The sequence below is a fragment of the Folsomia candida genome, unplaced genomic scaffold, assembly GCF_002217175.1.
Source record: "Folsomia candida strain VU population unplaced genomic scaffold, ASM221717v1 Fcan01_Sc026, whole genome shotgun sequence".
Lineage (NCBI taxonomy): Eukaryota > Metazoa > Arthropoda > Collembola > Entomobryomorpha > Isotomidae > Folsomia > Folsomia candida.
The window spans coordinates 2,114,167-2,130,619 of NW_019091218.1; the positions used below are offsets into that span (position 1 = coordinate 2,114,167).

At 35.8% G+C, this 16,453-nt stretch overlaps 2 protein-coding genes and 1 long non-coding RNA gene across 3 annotated transcripts; 2 read left to right on the plus strand and 1 right to left on the minus strand.

Annotated features, from left to right (window-relative positions):
* Positions 1 to 710: 710 nt before the first annotated feature.
* Positions 711 to 5,052, minus strand: LOC118438750. The gene is made up of 3 exons (XR_004837046.1): positions 4,943 to 5,052; positions 4,690 to 4,835; positions 711 to 812 (listed from the first exon to the last, which is right to left on the minus strand). It is a non-coding gene; the product is annotated as an uncharacterized LOC118438750 (long non-coding RNA).
* Positions 5,053 to 11,745: 6,693 nt separating this feature from the next.
* Positions 11,746 to 12,645, plus strand: LOC118438768. The gene is made up of 4 exons (XM_035859499.1): positions 11,746 to 11,851; positions 11,924 to 11,986; positions 12,051 to 12,292; positions 12,370 to 12,645. Exons 1-4 carry the CDS (start codon positions 11,746 to 11,748, stop codon positions 12,643 to 12,645), a joined length of 687 nt encoding a protein of 228 aa, XP_035715392.1.
* A 195-nt stretch (positions 12,646 to 12,840) lies between these two features.
* LOC118438806 lies at positions 12,841 to 14,445 on the plus strand. The gene is made up of 5 exons (XM_035859564.1): positions 12,841 to 12,964; positions 13,059 to 13,215; positions 13,282 to 13,389; positions 13,786 to 13,910; positions 13,970 to 14,445. The coding sequence occupies exons 1-5, from the start codon at positions 12,885 to 12,887 to the stop codon at positions 14,376 to 14,378; spliced, it is 879 nt and encodes a 292-aa protein (XP_035715457.1). The 5' UTR covers positions 12,841 to 12,884; the 3' UTR covers positions 14,379 to 14,445.
* Positions 14,446 to 16,453: the final 2,008 nt, after the last annotated feature.

The window sequence follows — 16,453 nt, forward strand, 5'->3', positions numbered from 1 at the left end:
TTTTACATATATTTGTAATTTCAACATTAGTTGCAAATATCGACATAATATGTAAATATGTTAAGTAAAGAGATTTTTTTCATATCCCCGAGGTCCTCATCATAGCATATTAATACATACTAATACATGTGCTGATAATGAAAGGAAAGATAATTTTAGGTATACCTGCACGCTGTACGTAAGCCATAATAATTGTGTAAACGTGTCATGAGAAAAGTAAAGACAAATAGATTTTCCTTTCTACAATTAAGTACTTTGTACTCTGTAATTGATATTTTGGTATAAGAGTTGGTCTTTCTGGATGTAATTTGGAAGTGCTTACCAGAAAAAATTGACTGTAAATCATTATAAAATACATGTAAATAGCGATGGATGTATATAAATCATGCAACATAATTTATTGTGTATTAACTAAAAATGTTGTTTAATCTGCTAATTCCATGTTTAGATTTGTCTATAACGATAAGCATTTTTTAGTTAAGCTGAATCTTATGGAGAATGTATGCACATTTTCCAAAATAATGTCTTTCTTACTATTCTTAGTAGTTTAAAGTGGGAAATCGACACTTGTATGTACTTATGTATTTTATTCGACTTGAATTCTTGTAGGCTTCAGCCCATACAAATATCTTTAGAGCATAAGTTACTGATTGATTGTTTAAATTACAAATGCGGTGATCCAAAGACTTGCATAATTAGTAGCATATGCGGCCGGTTCGAGCTAAATAAATTTGCAACTCGCTCGCAATTTATTTTTGTGGCTATGTTAATTCAGTGAATCATGTTCTTCATTTGTGTATGTGTGTTCCAATCTGGAAATAAACATGCCAACCGTACAATTAACATCTGGACAATTTATTGGGGAACACAAATTTCTACTTAAATTACTTTGGTGAAGGACTGAACATAACAAAACAGTATAAAATATTAAATTATGATATTTGTCATAGAAATTTGCATTATATATTTTATTTTGAATACAAATTTATTCAATAACATCGTCAATACATTATTGTATGCATGGAATTATAATCTTGGAAATTTTAAATATAAAACTAATCTTTAAGTAAATTTACATATTAAAAGACACCTTGAATAAATTACATTCATAATTTTCCTGAATATGATCAACACATAAAGTTTATAACACATAAAACATAAAGTTTACATAATTATCGTAACTTATGAAAATTCATAACTTGTAATATATACTTCCATGCTATGAATTATTACTTCATAGTATGGGAATCTAATGCTTTATTATGGCCTGAAATTTACTTATGCAAACGAATCAAATAAACATGTGAACATATGTTTGGCACGATATTGTAGTTGCAAACAAGCAGTATATTTAACTCATTGATTTCTCGGATTTACAACGTCCTCATTTCAAAAACTTAACTACTTCCATAAATTGGAAAATTTCTAAGGACATTTCTCATAGAAATATGTAGCACTATTGTGCTTGATACTATACAAACATTTGAAGAATTAAGTAAATAAACTTCGCGTTACAGTTCTTCAGAATTTGTTGGTTAACATAGCCTTGGACATTTTACAATTTTATCCTAGCTTTTGCTAAATTTGAGTCTTTCAATTCTATTGCTTAGTATACCCTAGTTAAGTGGGAATAACAGGTATTTCGGCATTGCAGAAAATGTGGACCAAGTCTTGAACCTGGGATACGCAGCCTATTACATATATCTAAATCTTACAATTAGTCTTATCGATCAGGAAATTATTTATGTACTGACCAATCGAATGAAGTATCCATATTTATATATAACTCATCATCTTATTTTTATTTCTTAGTTGCCTACAGTGTCTCCATACCAGCCTGTTGTGTGCTAGACAACGCTTTACAACTTATACAGGAAATTGGGCCGAATGAGGCTTACATCACCTACGTTTGGCTTTTACAAACAATCCCACAGGATGGAGTGCATTAAAGAACGATATTGTTAATACCAGTATCCATTACAATATCTTTACTGAAAATTCAATGCTGGTGCAAAATTGAATCCTACTGTGACACAAACTGAGGATCTTCTTATTTTGACTAGAAGCCGTAAGCTAAAAATTATATATATTAAGTATTAACCTGAGTTGAACTAGAGTTGGAAAATATTGGAAAATCAATTTCTGGACGACCTTTGATTGGATATTAAATACAGCTAAATATCCAATTCGTTTCGAGAATTACAAAATAAATAACTCGGTAAAATTAATAAAATTATTCGTTTGGAAGGTATTTTGATGCACTCTGTACCGTACGTGCATTATTGTTGAAGGGGGGCTTATTGTGCCCCGTATCACTGCTGGTGATCAATCAGCAGGGGTACGGTTACAACCCACCAATAGCCTCTAGAAATAGTTATTATGAGTAAATAAAAAGAAAACCTGAACTATACACTATAAAGAGACAGTCTGGTTGCAGCTCTTTATATCAGTTGTGATAACCCCTTATGAAACAAAGGAACAATAAGTAAATGATAGAAAACATAAATTCCAATGCTACAGAACACAATTCTCCACATGTCCTATTACATGTGTAAAGATACCATTCTTTACGAATCGCAAATAAGAGTTACCATCCATGGTCTTATCATTAATTTTGCGTTTTTGCATGCAAATATAACATTACCAATTCCTCAACAAAATAGTTAAACAGCATGACACCTTCTACCTTCTTATTCCTTCATTCGTCCTGGCGTGCGAGTTGGACGATAAAAATAATGTTTAAATATATTTCCCTTGAAGCATATTGATTAAACTGCATTAGTCGTAATAATATTCGTAGAACAAGCTATTTTAGTTAACTGATATGGTACGCTAAAAAATTTGAATGCAGACTCATTGAAACATTTGTCAGATCAGGTCTGTAGATTTCATAAATAAAAACTTGCTTACAAGAAAATAACATTTCATTGTATATTGTACCAATATTAGGAATTGGGTACCCAGTTATTGATTATGAAAATATTTCAACTAGTGGACGATGCTAATTAATTATGTGACAGCACTTGACAAACGCACTAAATTACGTGCAAGAAATTAGGTCATGCTTTAGATTTAGCTTTTGTATAGGATCTGATCACTTTGCAAACGAATACGTGAACCATAAGGTCAACATGTCTATTTAATGAATGTGAATTTAAGTTCACAATAAATTAGGAAAATTGACTCTGAAATTAAATTGTACATGTTATATTAAAAATGGTTCTTAAGGTACTCAATGCACACAAATGCAGAGTATGAATTATGAATTGAGGGCCTTCAAGTCATGCATCAAATGAAGCTATTATAACGAGAATTAAATCTTAATAAATAAATACAGTCTTGAAGAAGCCTTTAGAAAATACCTTCACTGAGATTCAAGGCGAAGCTGACACTACACAATCAATTATTTTATTCTTATATTTTTCATTAAAATTGTGATCCGAAGATAAAACCTGTTCTTCACATGAAGACACGCTGAACAAGACACTCTAATTTGTTTTTATTTAGAAAGTCTTGTTAATTGTGACGTAAAAAACATGTTGGATGCAGCGCTCATTCCGATTATTGGGAACATATCTAGCCTCCGGGACAACGGAACGAAATTTCAAACGGCAATTATTACTTCGGCAATTAGCCTTTAAGGTGCTACCGCCGCTGGTTGGGCTATCTCTATTTATGAGTAGCTCGGCCACCGCACAGAGTGCATACTTATGGCTGTGGTAATGTACGGTAAGACAAAAATCAATAACCTCTAGGGGCAATTCTAAAGCTTCGCAACCGCTAATCCGATGTCATGAATTTACAAGACTTGTGTACAAACTTTAAGAAAGTTATGCCATTTATGAAACAGAGGAGAAACAAATTAAAGATAAAATTAAAAGTTAAATTCAAAGGTTAATTAAATTGCAGAAAATTGATAGAATATTTCGCAGAACCAAATGTACCAACAATATCAAATGAACTATATCACTAATTTCATCCCACTATCGAGATAAAATGCTTAAATCATGAAGAAAATACCTAGAAAGCAATTTGAGCATGGACTTGTTCTGGTTAAAAATATTGTCCAATACGGACATATTTTCTAAGCACTGAATAATGTTCTTCATTATTTCTACACTATTGTTAGCCACAATTTTTTAAGTATATGACTTGCTGATATGGAGTAATAGGATGTGTAATTATTAATAATTAATAATATTGGTTCAAATTTGAACAACTATTAAGTGCAACATCAACCATAGTAAAATTATTTCCATTCAATGATACTTGAACACCGCTGTATTTTTTTACTAGAGGAGGCTATTCAGTTCTAACAAAAGATGAAGCTGCCGTACATTTAACAAATTCCTCTTAAACGTTAATTTCAGGAAAGGAGAGAGCCATATTGAAACAATTTAAAACGGTACATTTTCTACGCTAATCAGTATAGGTATAAATATATTAAATTAATCTTGAAATATGATATTTACTTCGAATATAATATAGGTAGCGTAACCTCACAAAATTATTTGTCGTCAATCCAACCGAAGGAAAAAGTTTGAAGTCGTATTGTTGAAAAAAATTGTAAATATATTAAATTTGCACGAGTTGTTTTTGACAATTTGATTTTCAACTGGACAAATTGTCATTGAAAATTCTTTGTAAATTACAATACATACAAGATTAAATCCGGAAGTATCTCAATACCTTAATCAACTAGGTCCAGACTTGAATTGGTAAGTTATAGTCGTCCAGTGTAGGTAGAACTTAATATCTGATTTTTCCAACAGCTCTTCTTGAATCTATGGCTAGTTGAGTCAACAAACTTCCAAGTAATTCCATCTATTGCGGATCTGAATATTCAGTTTTTAATAAAATCAAGAATCAGATAAAACGGACTATTAAATTAAACTTGATCTTTTTCTACACTAATTTATAAATATTTTCAACAAACATTTACCTTAACGAAATTTAATCCTTATAATTTTCTCAGTTAGCATTTTGCGAATTTGGACGTGAACTTTATTCCTTAGATTCATTGTTACTGTTGCTGTTGTTCTAAGAGTCAGAAAAACCTCCGTCCTTTAAACAATCCCCCATAACTTTGGATCCAGAGGTCACACCCTAATGCATGAGGGCTCGTTGGAAAGCTGAGGATATTTGGGGGCCACCCCTTTGTAATTCAGTGACCTAAGCCACACCCACCCGGGACCACACCCCCTCAAATCCAAACTTTGCGCCTGTAAGCTTTATATAGTCATGTGGGGTGTCAATCGAAAGCTCCTGAGATAAGCCAACCAACCCCACAGTAATTTAACCTGATAACCACACCCACCGACAACCACACCCTCCATGTCGAAATTTTTATTTTCTTTATACCACATCGAGTGGGGTATCGTTGGAAAGGTCTTGGTTGTGGCAGCAATTCTGCGACACCAATACCACTATTCTGAGCCACACCCATCTTGGACCACACCCCCTGGTCGAAAAGTTTTATTTTCATTTAAACATATCAAATGGGGTATCGTTGGAAAGGCGTGGGTCTCACCAACCCAACGATAACGAACGTATAACTCTGAACCACACCCACTGTGAACCACACCCCCCATATATCGAAAGTTTTATTTTCGACAAAACCTATCGAGTGGGGTATCGTTGGAAAGGCCTTTGTCGCAGCAACTCTATGATGCTATTACCACCTCTCTGAACTACACCCATCATGAACCACACCCAGTGGGAACCACACCCCCAATGTCGAAATTTTTATTTACGTCGTTACTCATCGAGTGAGCTATCGTTGGAATGGTCTGGATCGCGCATCTCTGCGAATACAAAATTACCATCCTGCACCACACCCATCCTGAACCACACCCCCAGGTCGAAAGTTTTTATCTAAATTGTAATATATTGAGTTGGGTATCGTTGGAAAGGTCTTGGTCTCAACAATTCTGCAAAACCAAAATTTTTTACTTCGAGATGCACCTACTAAAATTCGCCGATGACATGGTCATCGTAGCCCCATCACAACGAGCCCTTCAACTAAAAATCAACCAATTAGAGAAGTTTTGTCGAGAAAATTGCCTCATCGTGAATCTGACCAAGACTCAAGTCGTGGTATTTCGAAGGGGGGGAAGATTGCCAAAAGATATAATCTTTACATATAAAGGATTACCAATCAAAATCGTGAATGAATATACATACCTTGGAGTCACATTTTCATCTTCCTGTCTTTTTCGGAAAGCAGCAGAAAAGTTCAAGACGAAGGGAATGAGTGCACTTGGATCGCTCTGGCCCATCTTATTTAAAGGAAAAGTAGAAAATTGGGACTCCCACTATCAACTATTCTCAAGTATTGCAATGTCGACAGTGCTCTACGCAAGCCATATATGGGGTTACCCTTACGCAGACATCATCGAGCAAGTACAGACACGCTTCTTAAAGAGAATCTTCCATTTGGACAACAGAGTAGCCAACTACGCCATTCGTATGGAAACTAGTTGCACCAAACTACTGTCTAAAATTGCCAAACAAATGATAAACTTCTACATCAAAGTCCAATTAATGGATGAATCACGCATCGCTTATAAATGTATGAAAGCACTCCTCGTTCACTTAAAACCAGGCCAAGAACTGAACAAATATAACTGGACCTCCTACATCCGAGATATTCTGGCCTTTCCAGACCTTTCCAACGATACCCCACTCGATGTGGTATAAAGAAAATAAAAATTTCGACATGGAGGGTGTGGTTGTCGGTGGGTGTGGTTATCAGGTTAAATTACTGTGGGGTTGGTTGGCTTATCTCAGGAGCTTTCGATTGACACCCCACATGACTATATAAAGCTTACAGGCGCAAAGTTTGGATTTGAGGGGGTGTGGTCCCGGGTGGGTGTGGCTTAGGTCACTGAATTACAAAGGGGTGGCCCCCAAATATCCTCAGCTTTCCAACGAGCCCTCATGCATTAGGGTGTGACCTCTGGATCCAAAGTTATGGGGGATTGTTTAAAGGACGGAGGTTTTTCTGACTCTTAGAACAACAGCAACAGTACAGGTTACCGAAAAATATTAGTAAGAGAACCTTAATATTTTGGACTAACATCGGAAAATCAGAACAAGTAAAATGTTAGATTTTAATTCTACTTTTAAATGAGTAAGAAATTAATATATTAACCTGATAGTGATAATATTTGCTTTTTAAATGGTCTCTCGTTGTGTTGCCTGGCAACACAAAATACGTTTATTAATCTCCCCCAGCTGTAGTGGAGGAGATGGGGGCTAGCTGATGAATGAAGTTTGCGATACTTACTTGTCCATTTAATGCAGAAATGTATATCTGCAAAAGTAAGGCTGCTCAGTTAAAAGTAAGGGAAAGCTAATAATATACATTTCTGAGGAGAACAGATGCATGTATTCAACTTGTGGCTGAATTTGCAAAGCCATAATGGGCACGAGGTTTTGTGCAGAAGATTATACACAGCTCTCATTCCAGGTCAGAGGATATGAACTGTAAGTAAAGATTAAGATTATGTAACTATACACGATCAATGGTGCTAGAAATACAATCCATTCCTGCGTATTTCATGTTAAATAATTAATTCACCTATGCATAGATAATTTTTAGCCCGAGTCAGGGCTTATGTAAGCGTCATGTCTGTCCGTCCGTCCGTCCGTATATCGATAACTCTCTTTAAACTTATTAGATCGGGTTGAAATTTTCAGCATATGTATATTGGGCAAAGTTAGGAATCAAGTTCGAAGATAAGCCAAATCTGTCCAGTGGTTGACCGGTGGGGGTCAATTAGGTGGTGGGGGTATGGTGCACCGAAATTTCAAAATGGTGGTAGAAAGCTGAAATTTGGTACAGAGGTCATAAATGGCTTCTAGTGAAAGAAAGTGAAGTTAAATTTGGAAAATTTTCACCCGAAGGTACCCTATGGGGTGACCCTCACCGATTTTGAAATATTGTCCTACACGCTTGAAATTTGGCATATTGGTCCATGATGGCTACTAATGAAAGAATATGAAGTAGAATTTGAAAAAAATTAACCCGGAGATACCCTATAGGGTGATCCCCACCGATTTTCCAAAATGATCGTAGAAGCTTTAAATTTGGTACATAGGTCTCTGATGGCTTCTAATGAAATAATGTGCAGTGGATTTGGAAAAATTTTCATCGAAACGTACCTCGTCTGGTGACCCCCACCGATTTTCAAATTTTGTCATAGAAAATTGAAATTTGGCTCATAGGTCTCTGATGGCTCCTGATGAAATAATATAGAGTGACATTGAAAAAAATTTCATCCGGAGGTACCCTATGGGGTCATCCATACTGATTTTTCAGTATCCTCCAATTGAGCTGAAATTTGGTTTGGAGATTGCTAATGACTGCAGATAAATAGGGTAATGTCAAAAACAAAATCAATCCCTGTTGTTTACTGTGTAACCCAGTGTGACACCAGTTTGGAGAAGGCTAAGTTTTGCATGTTGCTAGGGACGAACTATGTAATGTATGCCAAATCCACTGGTCTCAATAACTTTGAAATTAAACAAAACAGGACAAGCTTCGATGATTTCATTTGAATTCCAACTCATCTCATCTAGTCACGAGATAATTCGGAGCAAACGTTATCTCTTCCCCTCTAGTTGGAAACTGTATTACACCTTCTAAGAATCACAGTTGAACTTTGTAATATTTTTCTGGACTATATCAGATAGTCGCTGGGTCAGCGTAGCTACGGGACTGCTAAGTAGTTTCTTGCATGTGTATTAATGGCATAATCTGGAATTTCCATCAGAGTTTCAAGTAAGTTAAGCGTAAAAAAACCTGTTTGACGATGTACCCGAACCGTCTGACAACTTAGGAATTAAACTTTGTAGTAAATTAGCATTAAAATATCGTAATCCAAATACCAAATAACAGGTATTTAACTTAGACACTTACAATGTTAGTGCAGTGATGTAAATCTTTAGGTGTTGTGGTACTCAAGAGGCTGTGTTGCATAAACAAGTCAAGGAAGATTTACAAACTTGTAAATGTATTGACTTTGACCCGTAAAAAATCAAGTTTTGTTTGATAACCTTAACAGATAATTCAACAGTAAGTTATTATCACTCTATTGACATAATAGCCATAGAATATAGAGGACAGTACCACCTTAAAAATTTTAAATCTACTGTAATATCAATATGGACAACTTTTTTCTTCTAAAGTTCGTCAATGTTTATGCGATAACTTCTTTCGCCGACAGGGGTCTAGCAGACAATGTTTATTACGAAAGAAAAAGAATAAAATAAATCTCTTCTAATTTTTTTTTGCGCAGAGGTTCACTTCGTCGTGAACTTCAACGAAACCTGCTAAACTTTCTTATCAAATTCAACATTAAATATGCGACATTGGAAATTGTTTACGGTAAGTAAGCTTAGTAATTTATGATGATTGTTATAAATGAAAGAGGTTTGTATTCAATATAAAATATTTTTATTTAATAGAATACTAATTAATTAAATTAACTTAACACACGTTCATTAATCACATTTACTCGAATATTATAGAATGTTTCATTTTCTTATATCCTCACAGTGCCTGGTTTCAATAATTCATTTAACCAATCCTGCATCTTTGAGAAAAGTCGATGTTGGAACTTTAGCTAAAGTCACTTCCGAAAAATTTCCAATCAACCCCACTAAAGTTACACTGGAGGAAATTATCCCTCCGGAGAATACACAGAAGGTCATATTTAGTCTGAAAAAGAAACGAAAATCGCGTCAAGCCTCTCCTTTTGTGATTTATGGTGGATGGTAAGTAAATAGAACAATTAGAACACTTGAGATAAAAACTTTTTTTAATTTATAATTTTTTTAGCCAACAACAAGGTGGCGGCTGGGGATCAAGTCGCCCTGCATGGTTCTCAGGTGGTTAGGGGTCAGTGAATGGCTGGTACAACACACAGGCTTGGTGGTCTTTTACCAATCGAGAATATTTGTTAAGGTCTTTTGAGGAACCATCAGGACCTGTACTTCAAGATCAGATTGCAATGCCTGGACAGATTAATTACAACGGTGGCCTTGCAGGTCAAACAGTAGCTAGTCTACCTGGAGTTAACATGGCAGAAACTCAACAAGGGTTATTTACTGATGACTCGCCTTTGCAGGCTATACTTAATGCTGTATTCGGTAGTAGACAAAATAAAAATATTGGATAAAGTTATATTGTGCATTTATTACTTTGAGACAAGTCTGCTTAAATCTAAGGACTAATCTACTTATCTATGTAAATTATTTACTTACTGATAACTATCTCAATTATGATTATGTATGAACAACTAAAAAAAGTTATTTAGGATGAACTAATAAAGGTGTACTTAAATAATTATTTGGAATGTATTTAACAAGTTGATAGAAATGCCTGTAAAAACTTTACGATATTTGAAACACATTGCATATTGCATAAATATTATGAAACAGGTACCTTTTTACTTTAATTAACAGATAAAGAATCTATGTCTCTATTAGCGACCTGTGCAATTTTTTGGAAATTTCTTGCCAATTTTTTTTATTTGTTTCCCTTCTTCCTGGTTGATTTTATTTATCCAATTTTCGATAACAATCTGGCTTTCTGGTAGCCTGGAAAAAATTATTTCGATAATGTCCAATTTTTTTATCCATCGAAGTTATGAAATCATTATGAGACACAGGATAGATATTTCATTTTTATGTAAGTAATTGAATTTTTGATTTTGAGTTAATCGGCCACTTTCTTGAATAATGAGAAGATTCAACTAAAACAAAATTTTACCGTTTTTATGAAACTTATCTATGAATGCTTCCAGCCAGTATTTCCCGTCCAAAACACTTTTTAATCTACCCGGGGCTATCTACCGTAAGAAAAATAATTTAATACCGACCAGTAATTCGTAAAACCATTCCACGATTTGTTGAATTTATGATCCGTTGTCTGCTTGAACCCAAATGTTTAAAATTGGTATGGGAAGCTCTTAATTACATAATCATGCTGATTGCCTATCAGTGATACATTAGGTCGACCCTCCACGGTAAAAGGCGGCGGCAAAAATCTAAATTGATAATTTAAATATCATCGAGGTACTGTGTTTGTATCCTCTTTACGGTCATCATACGCTCCCGCATCCGCACTAGGAGCGAAATGCAGGACCCTTATGTAAAAAAATTCACGTAAACCTGACCGAAATCCTGTCATGGATAATTTAGTATTAAAATATTGCCTGGTTATTGCCAGTGGATTATTGTATAATAAGTACAAGCAAATTTAGACTGAATTCCACACTACACGCTTGCATGTAGATACCATATAAAGAAAAGTCCTTCAATTTAATCATGAGGGATTACTCCCATATATCCATATTTGATGATTTTACAACCTTAATTGTATACGTAGAATACAATCCTTGTGATACAATAATGTAATTTTTTAACAAGGGGCTTGCGTGCATACTTAGATGATGACGTCCCAAATAAGTTGGTACAATTCGCAATAATTTCCTTAATTGGAACGCCTTTGTGCATACCGAAAGATTTATTAGAATTTACAACCACCTTCAATAAGCCATGGTTAATCGTCGGCAAATTGAGTTCTTAGAGAAGAACTAATCCATTTTCCAAGAATTGGAAATAATCGGATAGAGATTTCGTAATTAATTACTTTATCGGCAAATTCTGCATAGCTTTGTTGTAAGTTAATTGTTTTGTGGCGAGGTCTAACCGTATAAATAAAAAAGTTCCGTAGCAATGATTATCAGTCGACAAGTTGTAAATCACCAGAAAATAATGCACCCCAAGGTAGTTGCCGTGGTCTTCGTGTGTTTTGTAGCCCTAGTGGATTCTTCTCCATATGGTATTTTTTTTAAATATCGAAATTTTAAGTAAGACCTTATTAGTAATTTGAAGTTGTGCTTCATTTGTCTAGATTTGGGACAAGATGGGCACTATAATCCTAATCATCTCCCCATCCTTGTGAATGACGGTCTACGTAAGAAATCCGCTAAATACGTCAGTCGTGCTTATGCTAATGTAATTTCACTTTCTTTACACAGGAGACCATGACAACATAGAGTTTGAGAGTAGGAACAAAATAAGCTCAGCTACAAACGACGGTGTCCCCGTAATTGTGGAAATTCTTGTCGTAGTAGACAAAGAATTAGCTGACGTATTTAATCAAGACGAAAAAAAGATTTACGAGTATTTGGACGGCTACTTGCGGGATATAAATATGCGCTATATGTCTCTAAAACTTTCAACCGTATCGGTTAAAATCAGTTCGGTATTGATAATGAAGGTATTGTACCGATATAATTAAAAAGTAATCAAAAGTAATCAAAAGCTGATGCATGTTTTTCTCAATTTACCTATAAGGATTACGATTCACAACCATTCATCGAGCAAGCCAGGGCGGAAGATGGAAGAGTACATCTGAGCCGAATCTTAAATTTATTTACTCCGTGGTTGCACAAAAATCGGGATAATCTCCCACCCTTTGACATCGGAACACTAATGACAAACGCTAAACAAGAAGTCTGCTGTGGTGTGGCATACCGTCAGTCAGCATGCGGAGTTGGTCCTGCCATCTGGATTGATGATGGACGTTATAAAACAGCTGAAGTTGCGGCGCATGAAATTGCTCACACGTAAACTTATACACAGTTTATAAACATTTATGGGAATTAAGATTATAGACAATTTTTACGCCCCTGTCCCTAAGAATACTAGCGCAGGGGCCTAAAAATTGTCTATAATTTTAATTCCCATACAATAATCCTTTCCAAATTTCAAATATTGGAATAACTATTTAATATAGTAAATTATTTATCATACGTAATTACAGATTGGGTGCATCTCATGATGAAACGGATTGGTGTTCGGGATTCATTATGGGTCCAAGTGGCGGAAATAATGAGAAGCAACATTTCTTTTCAGATTGTACAGATTCTGCCATCAGAGATTTCCTTAGGTAATTAAAGGATTGTCAGCTGCTAATTAACTGTTTTGAGATATAAGGAATGTGTGAACAATTGTAATTTTCTCATTCTTGAAATCAAATTCAGATTGGATGGATCAAATTGTCTACGTACATTAGAAGGGAACTTGACATGGCCATTTGGGCCTGCCATACCTGGTTCGGGTTGGTCAGGAATGGAACCAATTGACGTATTGCCAGAATGCAAAGCGATTTTTAATAGTAATGAAGCTTATTTAGGAGAGGTACTAATTGCTACTGTTTAATAACTATTTAATTCTAAAATATGCCTGAGGTTTGTTATAAAATAGGAAGTACTTTCAAGTTGCACTACACAATGCAAAGTGCCTATCCCAGGAGGAACCCGTTTCACCTACATTCCTGGGATTGAAAATGGACCATGCGGTAATGGCGAAGGGGTGAGTTATTTTAAATAAGTTCACTTGAAGTCATAATTTTTTTAGTAAATAGGTCATGCACCATTAGCATAAGAAGGTGGATCTATGAATGTAATTATGTACAGCACCCGATGCCTAGAGAACCAAGTTCACTTCTAAATGCTCAATTTAAATTAATAAATACCTTTACAAATTCGGATAGCTTATGTAGAAGTGATCATTGTAGATATCTCCTAAAAAATAATACAAATATATCCTCGCGATGATGAAAAGTTCTACATACTTCAGAAATTTTGTTTAAATAATTTTCATTGTATTTGATTTTTATTTATTTTTAATGTACGAATTGTACCGATATAAGCAGAATATTCTTATTTAAATATTACTGTCAAGGTGATTTTATTATTAACGTTTTAGAGATGCTTCCGCGGCCGCTGCAGAAACCCAACGTCGACTATTCATCACAAGGCTTCAAATCTTTGTATGACTAGATCAAACCGATTTACGTTTCAAGATAACCCAGTTCTAATGCCATGTCCAAGGTAAATTTACCTAAATATTCCGCCAGTAAATTTATATCTGCCAAAATTTGTTACCCTAGATCAATCATGGTTAAGACCCCTTTGGATGGATACCTTCTAACGACCACCTCGGATGGAATTATTTTCTCGAGCCCGTACACATACGACAATTTTAATGAAAACAGTGAGAAATGTTTGCAATCTGGGCCACAAGGGTCGATACTGGAAACGGCTAGATGTGAATTGTCGAGTACAAGTCAGTTATGGGAAATACGGAAATCCAGCCCACCATGTAAAGTTTTCGACTTAATAGTAAATAAAGCTACGGGGTTGTGCCTGGCACCTATTTCAAATGAAATTGGCAGCCAGATCGTGCATCGGCCGTGTGACGAAGGCAGCAACGAAATCCTATGGTGGGTCGAACCAGGGGAGGATTGGGGCACTGGCTCTTTCTTTGCTAATCTGCCACCTATGTGCAGCACAGGGTAATGTAAAGTAATTTATGTATCGGTTTCCAGGTTTTGTTTACGTCTGTCGTAAATTATTAAATGTGAACTAAACGGTGCAATAATAATAAAGTAATAAAGATATCCTGAAGTCAAGACATGTATATTACGCAATTTATTAATACCTTCACACATACATACAATAGTGGATTAATATTGATTTTTAGAACACAACAGGAATTTTTGTATGTACGTATGCATGTATCAGAGGGATACTGTCTACCTGACATCTACAGTTTCAGACTTTACTCCATTTTCGTACAACTATCGATTTTAGAGATCTTTTGCATTGTAAGCCTCCTCGTGAAGAAATACGGAAATAGACCTAACCCAACCTTTCAGCGTTTTGAGAGACCATTGTGTGTTTCAACCTTCAAGTGCTGTTAAGTGATTATAACTCATGCCGTGTGGAGCGGTGCTGGTAACAGAAATGGTTTTAGTGATGGAGGTACCATCCTAAATTGACAGAGTTTTCTTTTTAGATGCCCAAATGCCTGCCTTTGTATGTTTTAAATAGCGTTGATATGTATTTTTGTGAAGCCTAGTGCAAAGCAAAGGGAGGAAGAGAGAATCGACATTGTATATGACCCGCATGTCGGCTTTTCTGAGAAGAGTAATTTCATCAAGGGTGAGTAACCCTTGGTATCAGTTTATCTTTACGTACAATTGTGTGTATTCTATCCAGTTGTTGTTATCTTGGGAGGGCGAGTAGTAGTAGATTGCAATAATGCTCAACGATTCTTCATCTGCATAGGTGACGTTTTGACAGGTTTATTTAATTAATTAATAATAGTAAATAAATAAGTTCGATACACTTTCGTAATCTCAATCAATAATAAATGTAAAGTACGCACATTTTTTGTAATATTTGGTTGTATTCCAGGAAAAGTTCTATCCTTATTATCCCATTGGGATAATCTCAATCTTACAAATCAACGTTTTCTGATGAGACGAAAATTGCCAGAAATAGTTTACTTCGGAGTGTAAAATGAAACGTCACGACCCCCAAAAAGATTTGATTTGCGTAAAATGCGTGAAAATCTTCCCCACCTTGAAGACGTTGCAAAGACATGGGATAATTAAGCATGGAACGCGGCACAAGTGCGAATATGATAAGTGCAGCATGGATTTTTATAATCTGCCTGGCCTCCTAAGACATCAGAAGACTCACGTGGCCCGATTTGAGTGCTATTTTTGCGCTAAACTCTTCAAGACCAATCAGACTAGGGATATGCATCTCCGAATTCACACTTTAGAGCGGCCTTTCTGCTGCCAGACAGCAAACTGCGGGTATACCAGCAATCAAAGCGGAACCTTGCAAAATCACGAAATTACTCATGACAGGACCCGAGCTAAATTCCGATGTGACTCGTGCCCAAATGAATTTACGGCGATGGGATCCTTAACCCGACATAACAACAGGGTACACCTTAAGTTAAAACCGTTTCGTTGCACTTTCTGCAGTAAAGAATTTTCCAACCGGAAAGTGTTGGAGGTTCACATTTCTGGCTTCCACCTACGGGAGAGACCTCACAAATGTGGCGTTTGTGGGGCGGAATTCACAAAGAAGTGCAATCTGGACAGCCATTTGGATTCCCCACATGCCGTCAATCGTAATGTGTATGAGTGCGTTTCATGCGAAAAGACGTATTTGACAAGGATCTCACTAAAAGAGCACAAAGAAGCACGGTGGTGGGGATGGGTTCAAATGTGGGTTTGCTGGGTGCGATAAGGTGGCGAAGACTTTGAAACAATTAAAACGACATGAAGAAACGCATGATGGGAGAGTTATTTCGTGTTCGTAGTGCTTGGAACGAGTGTAGCTTTGTTAGCTGAACAAGTTTAGTAAGTGCACGTGCATGTGGGTGAGACAACGTGTTTGGCAGGCAACAAAGTGTCTCCTTTAAAAAAAAGTCTGCTGAAGAACTTTTTTAACGGGGTGGAGGTTCCAGGGTAAAAAAAATTAATGTGGAAATACATTAAATAATTATTAGCTCGCCCCGCGAAGCATGGTAGCTATTGAACTTGTCGTGTCCGTCCGTCTGTTCCTATGTTTTC

What these genes read in the sequence shown, in the direction of transcription:
- LOC118438768 (XM_035859499.1), top strand. Translation starts at nt 11,746, where the DNA reads ATGATTATCAGTCGACAAGTTGTAAATCACCAGAAAATAATGCACCCC. An exon ending in AGTGGATTCTTCTCCATATG is followed by an intron (nt 11,852 to 11,923) that starts GTATTTTTTTTA and finishes TCATTTGTCTAG; the next exon opens with ATTTGGGACAAGATGGGCAC. An exon ending in CCTTGTGAATGACGGTCTAC is followed by an intron (nt 11,987 to 12,050) that starts GTAAGAAATCCG and finishes TTCTTTACACAG; the next exon opens with GAGACCATGACAACATAGAG.
- LOC118438806 (XM_035859564.1), top strand. Translation starts at nt 12,885, where the DNA reads ATGGGTCCAAGTGGCGGAAATAATGAGAAGCAACATTTCTTTTCAGAT. An exon ending in CATGCGGTAATGGCGAAGGG is followed by an intron (nt 13,390 to 13,785) that starts GTGAGTTATTTT and finishes TTAACGTTTTAG; the next exon opens with AGATGCTTCCGCGGCCGCTG. An exon ending in GTTCTAATGCCATGTCCAAG is followed by an intron (nt 13,911 to 13,969) that starts GTAAATTTACCT and finishes TTGTTACCCTAG; the next exon opens with ATCAATCATGGTTAAGACCC.